The sequence below is a fragment of the Gallus gallus genome, chromosome 19 (assembly GCF_016699485.2).
Source record: "Gallus gallus isolate bGalGal1 chromosome 19, bGalGal1.mat.broiler.GRCg7b, whole genome shotgun sequence".
NCBI classification, from domain to species: domain Eukaryota; kingdom Metazoa; phylum Chordata; class Aves; order Galliformes; family Phasianidae; genus Gallus; species Gallus gallus.
Genome location: NC_052550.1, coordinates 4,876,104 through 4,894,515, shown reverse-complemented (window position 1 = coordinate 4,894,515; position 18,412 = coordinate 4,876,104). Strand labels below are relative to the sequence as shown.

At 50.5% G+C, this 18,412-nt stretch overlaps 1 protein-coding gene across 6 annotated transcripts in view; it reads left to right on the top strand.

Annotated features, from left to right (window-relative positions):
• The window catches only part of AP2B1 (adaptor related protein complex 2 beta 1 subunit), a 71,231-nt gene extending 54,475 nt beyond the window's left edge, over positions 1 to 16,756 (top strand). For all 6 annotated transcript variants that reach the window (XM_046902573.1, XM_046902574.1, XM_040650364.2 and 3 more), the window contains 5 exons: positions 1,340 to 1,469; positions 8,863 to 8,947; positions 9,630 to 9,716; positions 13,331 to 13,485; positions 14,687 to 16,756. In XM_046902573.1, coding sequence (XP_046758529.1) covers positions 1,340 to 1,469; positions 8,863 to 8,947; positions 9,630 to 9,716; positions 13,331 to 13,485; positions 14,687 to 14,761 — 532 coding nt within the window. In that variant the 3' untranslated portion in view covers positions 14,762 to 16,756. The remainder of the gene's footprint in view (positions 1 to 1,339; positions 1,470 to 8,862; positions 8,948 to 9,629; positions 9,717 to 13,330; positions 13,486 to 14,686) is intronic.
• Positions 16,757 to 18,412: the final 1,656 nt, after the last annotated feature.

Below are 18,412 nucleotides of genomic sequence, written 5' to 3'. Positions count from 1 at the left end.
ATTGGTCTTAAAAAAAGGCATTTTGCTTTTGATTTTTCCCTATACATCAAACTGTGTTCTAGCCACACCTACATGGTGCTTCTCAAGGATGTAGGGAGTTTAAATACTTTACAGTAAAACAGCAGTTTCTCCTTCTGCATCATATCAACACATGCTCTGTATATTCTCTACTACTGTTTACTCTTCTCCAAATGCTGTTTTCCTGTCACTGCTTTCCCCTCTGCTTGGTGCATTGGAAGGAGCTGCAGTGAGCTGTCTCTTTGGGTGTAAACTTTAAGGTTTATGATTGGGAAGCTTCTATTGCATTTCTCCCTTTCGTGCTGCTACTAATTGCATCCACTGCAGTCTTGGGATAAAACACAGGGGATAGAAAAAAACAGATAGACCTCTAGTGTACTGTAATATCACAGCCACTTAGTAGGAAATGCAGTTTTCTTTCCTCTCAAGAGAATAAGGGAAAACACCAGGGCTTATATCTCCCAAGGTGAAACGGCTGCAGAAGGCAAATCTCGTGTCTGGGTCTTCAATGAGAGCATTCTCTTCTCAGTTCCTTAGAGCTGTAAGCTAAGTAAAACCAAGAGCAGTGCATCTGCTGGTTTCAGAAAGAGGCAAGTGTCCTGTGTGTCTGCACTTCTGTTTGCTTTTGGAAAGAACCTGTGATGTCAGACTGTACAAAAGTGTTATGTTAAATGTTAGCTACTTTCCCTCTCCTGTTCTTAGTAGAAGTGCCTGTGGAATTAAATGCAGCTTGGACTGAAGAGGCAAGTAAAGGTTTGCTTTGCTGTATGGTGATGTTTGTCCCTAGCTGAAGGAGCCTCAATTCAAACCAAGCAGTAGAGCCAGGATTAAGTCCAGGTGCTGTCATTTGGGATCAGACAGCTGGCTGCATTGATTCATTTGTTCTACGATGCTCTGGTTGTAAACCACATGTTCCTCCTTGGTTATGTTATTTGTTCAGTATTGGCTTCAGCTTCTTCTTCTATAGCTTCCAATGATAAACAGCCATTCAGAGAGCCTGGAGGCCTGAGGCTGACTGATGCCATTCAGGTGGCTGAGCTGTTTCCAGATGTGGGTCCTCTGGGCAAGGTGCACGCTGCCAGGGAGACCACCAGATGGGTTTTCCTTTGCCTTGTGCTGCTTTGAGTATCTGCCATGGTGCATGTTGTCTGCTGTGCTCCTTTTCCTGGAGTAACGGCAAGGGCAGCTCAGGAAGGAGAAGTGAGCCAGCTCATGCTTGGCAAAAAGGGAATAGGTGTTGGGACATCACCTCTGCACCTCTGGCATTTCTCCCCCATCAATGCAGTGCTGCTGTCATCATCTCTGTTTTTCTCTTGCCCAGCTTTGGGGTCATCCCAAGCACTCCGTTGGCCATTCACACCCCTCTGATGCCAAACCAAAGTATTGATGTCTCTCTGCCCCTCAACACCCTGGGACCAGTCATGAAAATGGAGCCTCTGAACAACCTCCAGGTAAGGATTGTCTCTTGGGCAGGGGGGGGGGAATCTGCAGCTGCTCAGCTCCGATCCTTTGGCCCAACACAGTGTGGTAACCAAGCCCCACACATAGAGGGCAACCAGGTAGAGCCAGAAGGTTGTGTGAATGTTGGCCATGAGTTTGGCTAAATCTTTTTTCCTATTCCTTCCTCTGAAAGAGACTTCTGGAATTTTGTGACTTGCCTTTTCAAATGCCTCAAAGTCACTGCTCACACCTTGTTCTACTCCAGCAAAGCACTTGTGTAAACAGATTGCAAAGTCTGGTTGGGCTTAGCAACTGGAGCTGGTCTGAACAGAGAAAGCAGGTACCTGTGGTATCATCAGTATGAACTGAGGCAACAAAAGGAATTGCGGGAAGGATGGCCACTGCTGAGCAATTAGTAGTTTAGTGTTTCTCTAGTGCTCTTAACTACCAGGGTGACCTACAAAGGCCTTGGCACATTTTTGCCCCAGATAGATGAAGTTAAGGCAAACAAGATCTGTCCCAGAAGTAATGCAAGCAGTGGGTATTTCATTAATGAGGCTGTTCTGTGTGCACTGGGGATAGTGTTCCATAGGAGACTCTTTTTTACATCAATTTGGGCTGCCTTTGGGAGTTATTCCCCCCTGGTCTGGACCTGGGGTTGTCTGCATCAGTTCTGGCATGCCTCAATGGTCTTGCTCAGGCTGCTATAGCTGAAGCACTCATTGAGCAGATGTGGTCCTCCCCTGGAAGGAGGCTGTTCTCCATTCCTATTGCATGCAGGCACCTGGCAGTCAGGCTCTATGACTACTGTCCCTGCCTTTGGAGCTGGCTCCTCCAAGATGAATTTTCCTTGTATCCCAAGGGTGCAGTTAATTGCATTATAGCATGTTTTGCTTGCATCGTGTCTACGGGAGGTGGGAACTGGGTTGGCTTCCTGTAACATAGCAGCCCATAGAGGGGAGTATTTTAAAGCAGCTTATTCTCTTTTTAGATTAAGAGAATGCAATGAAAGTTACTATTTATTCTGCCTGAGCGACTGTTTTTTCCTTTCCCTTGAATTCCTTTCTGGGGCTTATGACTTATTGATGAGTCTTTGGGCAAACAGCTCAAAATAGCTTCTCTGGCACTCAAACGAGCAGTCCTACACTTGGGCTCTGATCTCAGTCATGCGATTGGGGGAGCATGTGGACAGTAAGTGACTTGCATGTGCTTGCCTTACACAGAGGGCTCTTCTGCCCTGTGGAAGTGCTGGGTTTCCTCTGCATCTGTGTTGCAGGTTGTACCTCTACCTTTGGGTTGGATGGTGTAAAGTCACCGCCTGCTCTGAAGGCAGCTTGGAGCTGTAGGAGCTGATGGTCCTCATCTGCCTCCAGAGCACTGGAGATGCTCTCAGTGAGGCATTCTCAACTTACTGCAGCTTTGATCAGGAGAGAAGTGAAGTATTTGGGTTATTAAATCTCTAAAGGAATCAGAATGCTGTTTCTTGTATTCTCTTCTGCTAGAACAAAGCAAAGAGAAAACATGCAAGGAAACCTCCAACTACTTTATATTGGGACAGCAGAGCTTCTTCAGTGCCAGACTTAGATGCTAATTTGCTAGCTCTCTCATTGCCATAGAAGTTGGCTGCCCTTTTACAATTGGGGAAGCTGCCATATGGAGTAATAGTATATTTCTCTGCAAGGAGTTGAATCATGATAGCAGATGCCAAATCAAAAAGAGCACTCCCCTTACTTTCCTGACAGCAGTGGGTTTGATGGAGATCTGTCATTGCCCTGACAGCCAAAGCTCTGGTTTTGTTTTGTGAGTTCATGTAGAAATTATCTGTCTTGAAACAGAGAAATCATTTTGGTGACCTACTTAGGGAACAATTTATAGCACAACATAGGATAGGAGAATACAGATGTCCCTGTGTTCATTGAAGAACCAAAAGCACTCATCAAGCTGAATTTGCCTAATGCAGTTTTTTCTGAGCTGTACAATTCAGAGCTGGTTTGAACCTGAGGATCTTACCTTCATCTCCTGTTGTGGTGGGGCTCTTTTTGTTTTAGTACCAAAGCAAATAACTCCTGAGGTAACCAAACTGGTAGCTTTCAGCTTTTTGTTATGTCAATTAGGAACTTCAAAGGCCAGCTGTACGTTCCTTAGGCAACTATTTCAGAAGGAATGAATTCGAGTCTTGTTAAGGTTATTTTTATTACCATTTCTAATCCTTCAGCCAATACAGCTGGTTTAATCTTAGCACTTGTAATCAAGGAAAGAAGCTGAAATGTTTGACAAGTTAGCAAAATGCCTTTTTTTACAAGAAGACTAATATTTTCAGAGGCTTACTTAGGTAAAATATAATGATGATTCCCAACTGAACAGTCTGTTTGCTGGTTGTCTTCCAACTTGTGATAATGAATAGCACAGTGCTCCCTCCCATCCTGACTGAATGATGATAATTTTCTTGACCTGTTGAGTTGAAGCCTTAGATTCAACACTCAGTCAAGCAGTGAATTATTCAGTGGATAAAGCCCAAGTTGGGCTAAACACAGCAATCACACAAAAGGTGTGCAAGAGCTGATTGAGCCTCACCATGCTTAGTTGCCTTGGCTCCTTTGCCAGCTGGGCTGCTGGTGGTCATACAGACTTGCTATGTGAACCTGAGCTCTCAAAGAGGACAATGGCTTCTGAAATGGGATTTTGCATAGTGAGGAGTCTTTATTCTTTCCAGATACTTCTTAAAGTAAAATTCAAAGTAGGGAAAGGAGAGCCTTCCTGTGTTATTGCAGTTCCTAACAAATGGCTGTTCAAGGGCTGTGAAATCAGAATGCTCGATCTGTTCATTTGTGTACACAAAAATTGCTCCCCTAAGCCTGGAAATGGGTGAAATGGAGCCAGCCTGCTGAGTTTCAGGGACAAGCTTGGCCTGTCGTTGTCACAAACCTGATCACTTCTTCTGTGAGGTGGTAACTGTGTGCAGGAGTCAGAGCAATCAAAAACAAGCTGCATGAACTGAGGGTCTGAGCCTGGAGCACTGCCTTTCTCTTTGGGTAAGCATTCAGAACTGCCAGTCAGTGCATTGCTTTCCCCTACATCACCTGCTGTCAGCTGCCTGGGCTGTTCGTTGCAGCTGCTGAGCACACAACTGAAAGAAGTATGGCTTTGGTTTTCTGAAATGCCCGTTAAGTGATCTGGACTGGACTGACGAGCATGGAAAGGGATGGATCTGCAAGCTGCATTTCTTCCTGGAAGGAGGTACTTGGAAATGCAGACTTCTCCTGAGCAGTGTGAGGTGTGGAATATTTTTTTGCTCCAGTGACTTTGGCAAAGCATTATTTCTGTGCAGGCAGATGAAGGTGCAGCTTCCTTGTTGAGAAAAGATCAGTCAGGTTAATGCACCAGTTCACACTTAAGCCCTTCCATGTACGATTCTGCTCTAACTCATCACTGGCGCTCCTCGCTTGCGTTGTAGAGTTCTTGGAGCTCATTCATGAGAAGTGTTAATGCATACTGGGTCACAAATGCAGAGCCCTCAGCACTTGGAAACAGATTTCACAGTTTCACCTCTCCTCTGAGAATTGGTGTGAGTCCCAGGCAGTGGATGTTATTGACTTGAAACCTGCTTATAAATTACATATCTGCTTAGGAGAGCTGTGTCAAGCCCACTGCCTCAACCGCCACGTATGGCCTTGTGTAGTTAGAAGTGGAAGGTGGCTTTTTGGGTTTGTTGCTTGGGTTTATTTACTCTTTTTCTGAATGGCCTTAACTGAAGAGTCCGTATCCCAGCATGAAAGAGAGCCTCCAAAGGGTTCTGCAGTAACACTCCCACTGCAGCTCAATGTCTGCAGCCAGCTCCTAGCCTAGCTGTAGGTAGAGCATCCAGCCTGCTGCCAAGCTCCTCTAGATCCTGAGCAGCCGACCTGTCAAACACAATGAAGGGAAACAGCTCGCACTCCCTGAAGGCATCTGACAGCCAGAGCAGCAGGCTGTCAGAGAACATGCCATGACCTTGTGCTGGCAGAGGTAGAAGACTCTACAGAGGAGAGTTCTCGCCTTAACAGTTTGGCTGTTACCAGGCTCTAAAGCAAAACCAAATTGGAAGGCAGTCCTTAATTTAGTGTAGCTGCTAATGGGATTCCAAGTGGGTCTGTTGTGTACTTGCTGCTGATGGAAAGCATCTGTGTTACTTTCAGACTTGACGTTGAAAGTTGGTTCTTACGCTCAAGTCTGGAATTTAAAGCATCAGCAACCTACGCTACTGAAGAAATGGTGTGGCATTGTTCTTAGGAGGCAGCTCTTCCCCTCACTGCCATATGTTGGCCATCAGAGGGTTGTGCTGCAGGGAAGGGCATCAGCAGGGTGCTCGTGCTGCAAGGTGAGCAGTGTGTTCTGAAGGATACTTCTCCAGTTAGGTGGTCTCAAACAAGACGTGAGTAACTGGGAGCCCTCTACCCATCTTCAGTGGGTCAGATTTCTGCACCAGTCAGGCATCACATGAAAATCTGTCACCTTCTTGACTTTTATCCCTCAAAGCTTTGCAGTCTGCTTGACTCAATTCACAGGCTGGCCTTTTTTTTTTTTTAATTTCTCCTTTCAGAAAAGATGGCAGATGGAAAGCTGTTTTGATTTAAAATGCTTCTGTTTAAACTCTCAAATGTCTGAGGCTGGAGGTCTTGTTAAAGATTTAGTAGCTCGTGTGCAGACCGACAGGTTAAAGCTGCAGAGCCCCAGGCAGAGTAGGTCTGGACTGGAGAATGTATTGAACGCAAATGGAGGTTCCTTTCAAGCATGAAAAACCTGCAGAGACGTCTCAGCTGCTGGTATCACTTCAAATGTCAGTGATTGTCTCGGGCCCACGGCTCCCACCAAGGGAGCAAAGCGTACGGCGTTGTGTGATGGCAGCTAGGCTGGAAATGCTTCCCCATCTGTCCCAGCGCTATGTCTGGGGATGCTGTATTGTTTTCCATCCTGCTTGCAAAAATGACGTGTAACAGCTGATTCCTGCATCATTACAGATGCTTGCAGTGTGATGTTTGATGTCACTGCTGAGCCCAACGGAGCGGTTTAGGGGAAGGCTGAAGTGAGGCTCACTGTGCTTTGCTGGGAAGAATTACACTTCACAGGGTCTTAATTGTGCAGCTCTCCAGAGTATAGCAAAGCAGCTTACTCAGTGTGTTTCTGCAGAGTTGAGAAGCAGGTCAGCAGATACCTTTTTATAGCATTTTTGGAGCTGCAGGGATAGGGTTAGCATATTAATTTGGTGCGTGCCTCCAGAGCTGTGACTGGAGAGAAGGCACTGCTTTCCAGCCCCTCTTGTAAGAAACTGCTGTTGTATGGCAACAACAATTAGCTGCAAAGGCAAAGTAGTCTCTGTTGTTCTAAGACAAGGCAATTAATCATGAAATCAGAGTCGGGAAGATCTTGGGTCACGCAGTGCAGACCCTGCTATGCTTTGTTGTTTCACAGCACTGCCTCACAGAGCTCTGTCGAGGCCAATTTTAAGCACTCCGAGTGCTGGAGCTTTTGTCTTCCTCGGGAGGATTTAGTGCTGCTTCATCATTCTCACTATCAGTTTTTCCCAGACATTAGCCTGAATTTTCCCTCCCCTGGCTTATCTCCGTGGCTGCTCTGCATCTCGAATGGCCACGTGGTCCTTCCCAAGGCTCCTTCCCACAACAAGGTGCATTTTTGGCTGCTCACCCAGTGCTCCTAATCCCATTTTTGCAGAGGCGAATCCCAGAGGTCCATCTGCCAATCCTCCTCACTCCCTCCTGCTCTCAGTGCCTCCATCTCCAGCATTAAGATGCTCAAAACCCCAAGTATGACACCAACAACCAGAACATGTGACAGCTCAGCCTTACAGAGGGCCCTTCAATATATTTTTATTGGAGATTGCACTGTAATTTACCTGGTTTTAGTGGGCTTTAAACTAATCCCATATAAGCCGGCGTGCACTGTGGGAATTGAATATAAGCTGCTGCCTTTAGTGATGGCTGAAATTACAAACCCCCATGGCCTCACATCCACCTTCCTGCTTCCCTTTGCACTGCTGGGACCCAACTGCTGGATGATTCCATTGGGAATGCTCATCTCTGACCACCTGTCCTATGTCTAATTAGCTGACTTACATTAGAATTCTGTTTTATTCCCCTCCGTTGTCTACCTACAGCTACTCTTGCAGATATTTAAGGGTGTCTTTCTCAACCTACTACTGCAGACAATAGATTTTCCCAGCAGAACACTGATGTCTGTAATTATTTAATGTGACTGGAGTTTGTCTTGGCATAAGTCCGCATAGCAGCAAATAATTTCTTTGGCTCGGCGGTCGGTGTGGTTGGGTTTGTGTTTCAGCTGGGTGAAAAGCTGGAGAACTTCTCTTTCAAAGGAAGCTCCTGGAAGTCGGTGCTCACCACACAGCCTCAATTCCAGGTCTCTGTCTGCTGAGCTGTACTCCGGTGACAAGCTATTGCAGTGCGGGATGATGTGAGTTTAGCACGAGAGGCATAGGAATGGGGCCCAGAGCTCCATTTTCCATGCTATATTATGACAGGGCACTTTCTCAGACCTCCCATTTGCTCCTGCTGTACTGTCAGCTCTCAGCCTGCCTGGGGAGACCTGGAAGTGAGGTTGCTCTGTGTTGGCAGAGATTGATCAGTGATGTGGCAACCTTGTGTGATAAGAGGCAGTGCGGTGCATCTCCCTGACTGGTGGTGTTTAATGACATGGGAGTTAAGTCTTTTGACAAGTGATCCTTTTGTGTTTTCCACCTGCCCTGGTTGCTCCACGTCAGAGTTTTGTTCCAGGAATGAATGCAGCACGTGTTCTCTGTGCCTGGTGGGAGATGCTACAAGGAATGTACAGACTGGAACAGCTTCAGGCTTCCTAAACATGACCAAGCAAGGAGCCTGCGAGCACAGAACATGGCTGAGAGCTGGGATTAAAGCTTAGGGGGATGCACAGGGGTTTGGAGATGGGGAATTGCAAAGGTGAGATGGAAAAAGAGGAGTGATGGAGAAGCTCACATGCAACACGGCAGACGTGATAGTAGCTGTCCATGGCCACCGTAGACAAGCTTATACTGAGGGTGGAAGAAGTGAGGGGAGGGAGCAAGAGTGGAAAAGAGCAGAGTTGCTGTCTGGGACCTGTCAGTGCAGTTGGCTCTGAAGCAGTGTGGTGAAATGCTTGCAGAAGATTGAGCAGCTTTTAGTGCAAATGGAGAGGGCATGGAGGGGTGGGAATAATCTTTGTCTGAAACTCCCCAGCAGCACAGCAGCATCTCTCCAGGCAGTCTCATGCTCAGAGCTGACCTTTGCTAGGAGAGCAGCGAGAGTGTGAGTAGGCGATGGACCTTGCAGAGCCTTAGGACCCCTTTGAACTTCCAGACAAATACTGATGCTTTAACCACCATTTCTTCTGTAACAGGTAGCTGTGAAAAACAACATTGATGTCTTTTACTTCAGCTGCCTAATTCCTCTCAACGTGCTTTTTGTGGAGGATGGCAAAATGGGTGAGTGCTTTCAGGGCTGTGCTCGGCCTCCCTGAGCCCTACAGCATCCAGCTGGGCACAGCTGTGCCATGGCTGAAATCCACGTGTGCCTGCCTGTGATCTTTGTGCCAACGTATCCCAGCAGCCTGATGGATCAGCAGTGGTTGGATGGCTTGTCCCAGCAGCCCTGCAGCTCAGTAGCTGCATCCCACATCCTCTGCTCTGAGCCTCTGTCAGATGAGGAGTGGATCTGTTTGCTTTGAAACTGGTTTTGGGTGGTTTTTGTTGTTTTTTTGATTCCTTGGGGTTTGATTCACTCAAATGAGTGTAGGAATTGCCTCTGTTTTAACTCTTACATTCCTGTTCCCTTGATTACATGGTTTGGGTTGGATGGGAGGTTGCCTGTAAAGAGCATCTTAATTTGCACTGTAAAATAATTCTTAGATTTGTGGGTCTCCTCCTTGTCAAATCCCACCTGCTCTTGGTTCGTAAGGCTGTCTTTGGTTTGAAGGCATCCAAAAACCACAAACGTTTTGCTGCTTTTACAGTGAGACTGAGGTTATCATAGAAACAAATCCTGGATCTGAGCATATCGGGGCCAAATGTGATCCAGAGGTCACCTGTGTCTCTACCTTGCGTTGTTCTGTGGTGGTCTAATTAATGCTACAGTTCTGCATGTGCTGATGGTCTGTCTTGTCTGCAGAGCGCCAGGTCTTCCTCGCAACTTGGAAAGACATTCCCAATGAAAATGAGCTGCAGTTCCAGATTAAAGACTGTCACCTGAATGCCGGTGAGTAGCTTAATTGTGCCATGCTGAGAGCCTTGAGCAGCACCTTTGGTGTTCAGTGGACATCACTTTACAAAGAGCAGTGTGTGGGGTAGCACTTAAGAACATAACAGCCTGTGAGCCCTGGATCCTGGTCAAAAAGTTTATCTGGGTCCATAAAAGCGCATCTGAAATCCACAGTCTTCAATCTTACCTCTCTGCTTCTCCCTTTCATTCTGCATCTTGTATTCTTGTTTTCTCTATTACAGCTTTGCTTCTCTGTGAGGCTGCTCCTATAAATGGAGCTGAGCACCTTTTTGGGGGCTGTACTTAATCCCATCCTGCTGCTGTGTGTACCAGGCAATGCCATACAGCCCTGCCTTTAATCCTGGGTTGGTCTCTTCACCTTTCAGCATCTTTCTACTTTCTGTTGTGAGTGGCTGGATGTCACTGGAGGGCAGGCCATGTGAGAGAAGAGCTGGTCTGCTGGAGCTAGTCTGCTGTAGGCAGACCTCATAGGCCTGACCTTACTACTGCTGAAGGATGGAGTGTAGCAGGTGGAATGTGGCCAGCTTGGCAGCTTTGCTCTCAGTCAAGAGGTTCTGGACAGGAGCCAAGTGGTTCTACCCAAAGCTGCTATGTTTCACGGGGAAAAAGCGTCCCTATTGATGGTAAACCCTGTAACCTTTTTATTCTCTCTTATCTGCCATTACACAATGAGCACCCTCTTGCTTCAATTGCAGAAAGAAACCATGGATCTCTTTGTGCTCATAATTATTACTATTTCGGAATGTAAAAGATTGAGCGTGCAAGAGGGGGGGGGAAAAATAGCAGCTGTTGAACCTTCTGACTTGATTTCACTGTGGGGTTTCAGCTGAGAACAACCTCTGCTCCTCCTCCAGCCCTCCCTCTGCTCCACTGTGCTTGGCACGGCCTCTCCTGCACTGCAGTGCTGCCTCTGCCGTGGCCATGCCCTGCTCCTTGCATCTCAAATCTGAGATGGTGACTTCTGGCATTGGCAGTTGCAGTACTGCAGGCTTGATCCTCGTGGAGGAGAGTGGCTCATGTTCCAAGGGCTTCCTCATGGGAGGTGCTGAAGCAGAATGCAGGCAGTCACCTGAGTTGCCACCAGGGTTTGGGGGCACGCTGTGCCATCCAGGGCTGGCTGTCACTGCGAGCAGGCGCCTTACAGCCTCTCATGTGCAAACTGCAGGCTTTTCCCAGATTTCTTCTTTTGTTCCTTCAAATAGGGATCAGCACACGAGTGGAGATGCTCCTGTGTTGGTCTGCTCTGAGGCCACTGTGGGTAAAAGACTCCACTTGTGCCCGCAGTGCAAGCCCAGCAGGGCTAACTGGAGCTTTGATGGTTTGCAGCAGGGATAGCAGGAAAGGCTGCATCTCTGACAGCCCACCCCATGCCATGGCACAGAGCAGCTGGAAAACCTTGGCTGCTGCAGGTGGCAGCCCACAGTGCCACCAGCTGCACCAAAGGTGAGGTGCCAGGCACCTGAATGAGAACAGCTTGCTTCTCCCATCCCCAGCATGAGGCTGGGTATTAGGAGAACTTCTCAGAAAGGGTGGTGATGCAGTGGCACAGCTGCCCAGGGGGTGGGGGTCCTCATCCCTGGAGGTGTTTCAGAACCATGGAGCTGTGATCAGTGGGCACAGTGGCAGTGGGTTGGAGTTGGACTCGGGAGTCTTAGAGATCTTTTCCAACCATAGTGGTTCCCAGCAGTGAGAGCCAGCACAGCACTGGGGCCGTCTTTGGGGCCATATGGTCACGGAGAAGTATCTCCAGAGCTGTGTCTCAGGGCTGGGCTGTACTTGAGATGCACTGCACATCTTGAATTGATCAGAGCTGTGCTTCACACGTCTGCCTATTTAGGAAGAGGTTATGATAGTGCTGTGGAGAAAACTATATTCCAAGATGCAGCTTGCAATGAAAACAGAAGGTCATGGTTACAGTGCTGCGTTCTCAGCTCTTAGAATCGAGTGCTAACTTAATTGTTTTGTTTTAAACAGAATGCCAGGTACCCAGCACTAACAGCTCCACAGTGCCCATGGAGGCTGCCACCAGAGCATATGGGGAGGGCCATGGGGCTGCAAAGCCTTCCGCCCCATTCTCACTGCTGATCATTACCACATCCTGCATGCACTGTGCCGGATTTAGTGGTGTTTGTGTCAGTCATGCTGGAAATAGACCCAGCAATCATGCTGACTTGCACGTGGAGACTGGATGCCATTAAACAGGGGTAATTAGTTGCTGTGCTGTTCAGCAGTTCTGGTAACTTTGGTGTGAAATGAAATCTTCAGTGTTTGGAGCTGAACGTGGCTTTATTGGTATGCAGCGGTCATCTCAGCTTTCCTCAGGTAATGTACTAATGCTGGAACTGAGAGAAATTGCATTTTCTTGTTGGAACAAACAGGGACACAATCACATGCAGGTTTGCCTGGTGTTTATTTCTGTATGTGCAAACCTAGCAGCCTGGTTGTCATTTATTAAGGAGCTGTGCTCGTGGCATGCAGTGGAAATGAATGGTGATACTGAGCTACGTGCTCTCCTCTGGATGCCATCCCTGCATCACGGGGTGCTGGTTTGCAGTCACTGGGCACTGCAGGAGCAGGGAGATGTGTGTGGCTCCTGCCCATGCCAGGCACTGACCAGGGCTCTGCTGAGTGCTGTGCTCACGTTGGGAATCCAGCAGCTCCCTGCCTGTAAGGGCTGTGCTGTCAGATGGCATTAGCGGCCCTGCCTGCAGCCAGCACAGCCTGGCACTGTTGCTTAGCAACTTGCCCGATCTCCAAAATCCCAAATCCTTGCTAGCACAGGAGGGATGGGGACCTGTGACCTGGAGGCGAAGGGAATGGCTCCCAGCTCCCCCCAGATCAGGGCTGGAGGAGGGGACAGGAGGTGCTGGGCAAGCACATTGTTGCTCTGGGTGGCTGGCTGAAAGGGGATGACTTCTGGTAGGATTTCAGGCGCTCTTTGGGGCATATCTGAGGTCAGTGAGGGCAGCTGCCCCTGTGCCTGCTTAGGGTGAGTTTGTTGTAGAGAGCAGGAGCAGAGGGTGGGAGAAGGAGACAGAGGGAATGAGGGTTTTTAAGCGAAGGATCTCATTAGGTACTTATATCTGCCAGTTTCCATAGTAACTGGGGAAGAGAACGAACCTAAATCTGAATGTGTCTGGGTAGCTGGATGCTGGAACCCTCCCTGACCTGCACGCAGCTGCTCTGCAGCCAGCAGGCACAGGTGTGCAGCCTGGGGTATGGACACCACCCTGAGCCTTCCACTCCAGCATGCAGTGTGCCTCTCTTGCTGACATCCAGGGGCTGAAGCTGGCCCTGCCCTGCCCTACACCAAGAAGCCCCTTGGCAGACAGAAGCTGCTGCATTGGGTCTTCCTGTTCTGCACGTATTCTTTTGCTCTTGCTTCTCCAGAAGGTCCCATGGAAATAATTTGCATCACGGTTGCCTCCATACAGTTCTGCAGGTAGAATCTCACACCTCCTGTCAGGGCCAAGGCCATAGAGCGTGTTAGAACTGTCACAGCCCTGTGCTGAAGAAGCTGCCCTGGGCTCTGCTGTCTCCACAGACATATCTGAGCTAACATGCATTTTTCTTCCTTTTTTTCTCTGCAGACACCGTCTCCAGCAAACTGCAGAACAACAACGTCTACACCATTGCCAAGAGGAATGTGGAGGGTCAGGACATGCTCTACCAGTCTCTGAAGCTCACCAATGGCATCTGGATCCTGGCTGAGCTTCGCATCCAGCCGGGCAATCCCAATTACACGGTGAGACCACAGGGATGTGGCACATGCTGGGATCCACCCAGCTCAGCTGGTATTGAGGCAGATCCCATTTATTTGTGTAGGGGAGCAGAATTCCCACTGAACTGCAGAAAGTGAGATAGCAGCACAATTCTGTTCTCTGTTACCAGTGAGCTGGGATAATGCCCACTCAGCAATGAGTGTTTATTTGCCAAGGTTACCCAGAGATAAAGCCAAGAGACATTAGCAAGGAAGCATTGCCAGGACACCCTTCCCCCCCAGCAAACAAGCAGCAATTGATGCCCGGCTGGCTCCACAGCAGAGCTGGCTGTCTGGGCGTCAGAGGCTCCAGGCTTCTGCTGGCATCAGCCTGTGGCTGGTGGGAATCATAGAATCATTAAGGCTGGAAAAGACCACTGAGATGTGGTCCAACCACCAACCCGTCACCACCATAAAGTTGCTGGCTGCCCTGTCCTGTACCCCTGCAATGGTTCCCTTTGCTTCCATTCTCAGCTTCCCGTTGTTAGAATGTGTCTCTCTTGTTGGAAGGCGTTCTGGGCTGCAGGGTGAAAGGAAGTGATGGGAAAGACTTCAGCGTGAGGATTGATGCCACTCTGCTGATCTTGGCCCAGTCCTTGCTTCAGAGATGGGCAGTGTCCAAGCTTCAGTCTGTAAGGACTGAGCACGTAGACATGCCCTCAGACATAGGGCTGTGATTTACGGTGTGACAGCAAATCACTGTTACAGAGCTCAGACCAATGTCCCCTTCGCTCATGCCTACAGTGCTGTCTGTGTTTGGTAAGGAATTTGGGAAGCCCATGTGGGCGTTTGCTTTCATGTGCTTCCTCCTGCTTGTGAGAAGTGCTGAGAAAGCAGTTTGGTTTTGGTGGTGAAGGAGGCAGAATCCAGAACTATTCTGGATCACAGAATGATTAAGGTTGGAAAAGACCTCTTAAACCCCCATGTCCAACCCCACTGCAGCCCACCGTGCCCACTGACCACATCCCTCAGTGCCACATCTCCACGGTTCTGGAACATCCAGTGATGGTGACCACCCCCCTTCCCCCTCCTCCCCCATCCCTGGGCAGCTGTGCCACTGCAGCACCACTCTTTTGGAGAAGAAATGTTTCCTGATAGCCAACCTGAGCCTCCCCTGCTGCATTAAGGTCAGGAGGTGCCATCCCTGCACCACCACCACTAACCTCTGCTCTCTTCCTGCCCTCAGCTCTCTCTGAAATGCCGTGCTCCCGAGGTGTCCCAGTACATCTACCAGGCCTACGATGCCATCCTGAAGAACTGACAGAGCTCTGCCTGTGCCTCACCCTGCAGGAGGACTGAGAAAGGGTCCCCAGGTCCTCCTCCACCGCTGGCGCGGGGAAAAGCACTCTTAAACTGGAAGCAGCTGTATTCATGTGTAGGATTTCAGTCCAAGGCACTGACTAAACAAGGTAGCAATTAGTATCCACGTGCTAACGATGATAGGGAACAAACCCCTTTGATATTTTTAGCATCCATGGAGTTTGTAACCACTGCTTCAACCCCCCCCAATCCCCATCCCCCTTTGCCCCTCACTTGTCCGTTCTCGTGGGCTTCTCCATTTTGTGCCAATGCCAGTGTTTTCTAAATGGCTTTAGGTGTAGTTCTGATTTTGTAAAATACCACTCACTGGAAAAGAAAAAAAAACACATAAAAAACTAACCCCCAGCTTATTAAAACAAGGCAAAATGGTCGAAAGCATTACACTGCACTTTATTTTATATTTTTATACATTTTTGGGGTTTTTTTTCTTAACTGTAATTGGCTTTAAAGGGAAAGTGATTCCATGGAAGTGGTGGGCGCCCTGCAGGAATGGCTGTGGCCTGACCAAGGAACAGAGCCATGTGCTGCACCCGTGGGGCAGAGGGGCCCTAAATGCAGCGAGGGGTTTTTATTGGGTTGTGCTGATGGCCTCAGCTCTGCTCCCCACGGTGTTTCACCCCATCCATCGTCTCCCTGCCCTGCAAACTGCTGGTCTAAGGAGGGATACTCCTCATGCATGGGGAGGGGCTGGAGACAGATCAGTAATGGGACAGTGAGGGACAAAATGAGGAGGAGGAGTTCACTCTTAGAGCAAAAGCACGGGCTGTGTTCTCTGCATCCTCACCATCTGCAGCTCCTCCTCCTGCTCTCTTTGCCTTTCGCTCAGCCCTTGAGCTGTGCCCCTTCACCCGGTGCTGTGCTGTCCCCAGGGCTGCAGGCATCTGCTGTCCATGGGCCCTGGCAGGACCCTGAGGCTGTGCTGTGGGGCTGAGTGGTTCTCCCCATTCCCATTGTGGCGTAACTGGGACCAATTTGGGCTTGGCAGTGTTTGCACATGCTGAGCTGAGCACACCTGGAAAGCATTTCTTCTGTTAGCAGCCCCAAGGCATGTGGCACCGAGGGTTGCTCAGTCCATGCCCCTGGCCCCTCTTTTCCTACCCCTCCTTTGGGTTGGGAGCCCTTCCCTTTCCCATTCACAGCTGTGCGCTCACCGTGTTGCAACCACTGAGTGCTGCAACCCCAGCAGTGAATGCAAAGCCTTGTGCATGCCTTGCTCCATCCATCGCTCGTCCTGCTTCATTCAGCCATCCTCTAACCAGGGCGGCTCTGCCCTCCCCAGCATGCTTTGATGCCATCTCCTCCCCAGCAAGCAAAGCTCTGACGCATAGCAGCCCCAGTGTTGTCATTTAGATGCCACGTTCAAGGTCAGTAGATGTTTTATGGTGGAAGATGGTTCATCAGGGCTCGGGCATTGCCTGCAGCCAAGAGGCCGATGCTGGGAAGAGGTCAAAAAGCCCCACTTATCTCCCCTCACCCCGAGCCTCATTGCAGAGAGGAGGAGCACCTGGCAGGGCAAGGAAGGTTCTGTCCCTATGCTCTGGTTGGGGAAAAAGTGGGTCAGAGCTGGAGTAACACAGTGCCTGTGTGTGCTGGGAGGTCGTTGCTCCAAACCCTGCAGGGCCACTGCAGGAATCATTATTAGAGCAATTAACGAAGCACCGGCGGCACTGAGTGCTGGGGCAGGGAGAAGACAGCAGAGGGTGAGGAATGAGCTCAGCCTTATGCCACACAGCTGGAGGAGCTTCGACATGGGGAGGGGATGCTCAGCACCCCTTCCTGTACCACATTTCTTCCCAGCGTTTCGGGCACATGTGGGTGTCCCCACATTGCAGAGCCCTCCTCTCCCCCTGTGCCGCTTGGTTGCTTTGCTCACCGTGTAGCTGTGTTGCTCTTCAGGCTTTACCTGGTGTCCGTGTCAATAAACTCATTTCCACGATGCCATGGCTGTGCTGTGGCTCTGTGGGTGTGGGGAGGGGGTTGGTGGGATTGGGCCTGCAGGTGCTTCCCTGGGAGCCCCTTGTCCTGCACCAACCGCTTCTTTTCTACAGCAGAGATCTCAGACTGTTCCTGAGGCTCACACAGAGTATGGACCAAACGTCCCCAGGGCTGATCCTCCACTGTCTGCTTGACAGTGGCCCAGTGGAGGAGGGGAGGAGGATGGATGTCCCCATCTTACCCTCCCCCAGAGGCTGTGTGTGCCCTGACCTGCTTTTCCCACATGCATTGGTGATGCATTGGAGTGCTCTTAACTCGTGCTGGCATCTTGCAGGAGGCTTTATCTTGGGGCAGGGTGGGTTGCCAACCCTCTGTGCTGGCAGCCAGCCCCAGGTTGGCTGTTGGAAGGGTCAGGGATGACCTCAAGGAGGAGGAGGAGTGCTGCCCTGTGCTTCTCCCCTGCCCGGCTCTGGGTCAGCAGTTCCCACTTGGCCAACAGGACCCGAAGTGAGATATATAGAGCTGCCCCATCCCCATTGCATCCTACAGCAGAGGGAAGGGTTCATCCCTCCCCGTGGCTCTGCTGGGGGCTCCCTGGGGAGAAATCGGTCTTTCCCACTGCTCTGGATTTGCAGGCAGGTTTGTACCCCATAAACAGGGACACACCAACCCTGGGCCGTGCTGTTCCTTGCAAGCTGGGTTTGTTCATTGCCCCTGTGGCACTGGGATCCCGGTGGGACGGGCTGTGGCTGCAGGCTCAGAGCTGCTGCAGGGTCATAGGGTGGGTGCTGCAGCTGAAGATGAGCGCAACCGCGCTGTGCCCTTTGATGGCTGATTTTGGGTCTGCATCCATCCCTGCAGCCGGGCCGGGGAGAGATGCGGGGCCAACCGTGCTTCCCTCCCCCCACCCCCAAACGCCACCGTATATTAAATTTCACAAATAAAACCGCGAGTGAAGAGCGCCGCGGAGGGAACTGCTAAAAATATCCCCGAGGCTGAAGCCGGGATTGTGCGGGCGAATTCCTCGCAGCCATCCCGGCCCTTTCCCAGCAGCGTTCCCTGCGGGGCCGGGAAGCGGTGCCCGGGGGTGGTGGGAGGTGGGCGGCGCCTGCAGGGGCGCGGAGTGTTTCCCCGGCTGTGAGCATCAGGGAAACGAACCCCGAATCCCGGCTCGCCTGGGGGCAATGGGGGATGCGCTGGGCTCAGCACAAAGGCCGTCCCTGTGCCCCCAGCTGTAGGGCTGTGTCTGGTGGTCTGTTTTCCTCCCGGAAAGAAGGGGAGGTGGGCTGCGATGGCCGAGTGCTTCTATTTATACCCTCCTCACCCCATAGGATGCTTTCCCAACCAGAGGTGTCAGCGGGGCTGGGGGGGGGGGGGGTCCTGGCCACGGCACGGTCGGTGTTTGAGCTCTTCCGACCTGCGGGGTGACAGCCGGACCCGTGGGGATGTCCCAGCGCTCGGTGGAGAGCGGAGGGAGGTTCGGGTTCTGCTTTGAGGCGTGTGGCTCCGACCCCGCTCCCCGGAGATGCAGCCATCCTCTCCCCCGCCATCGATAAACGCTCGTTGCGTTTGGGGTGTCCCAAAGCCACAGCTCTGCCATGGAGACGTCCGTCCCCGGGTACGGCCCCGCACCGCGCGGGGGGACGCGGTGTGCCCG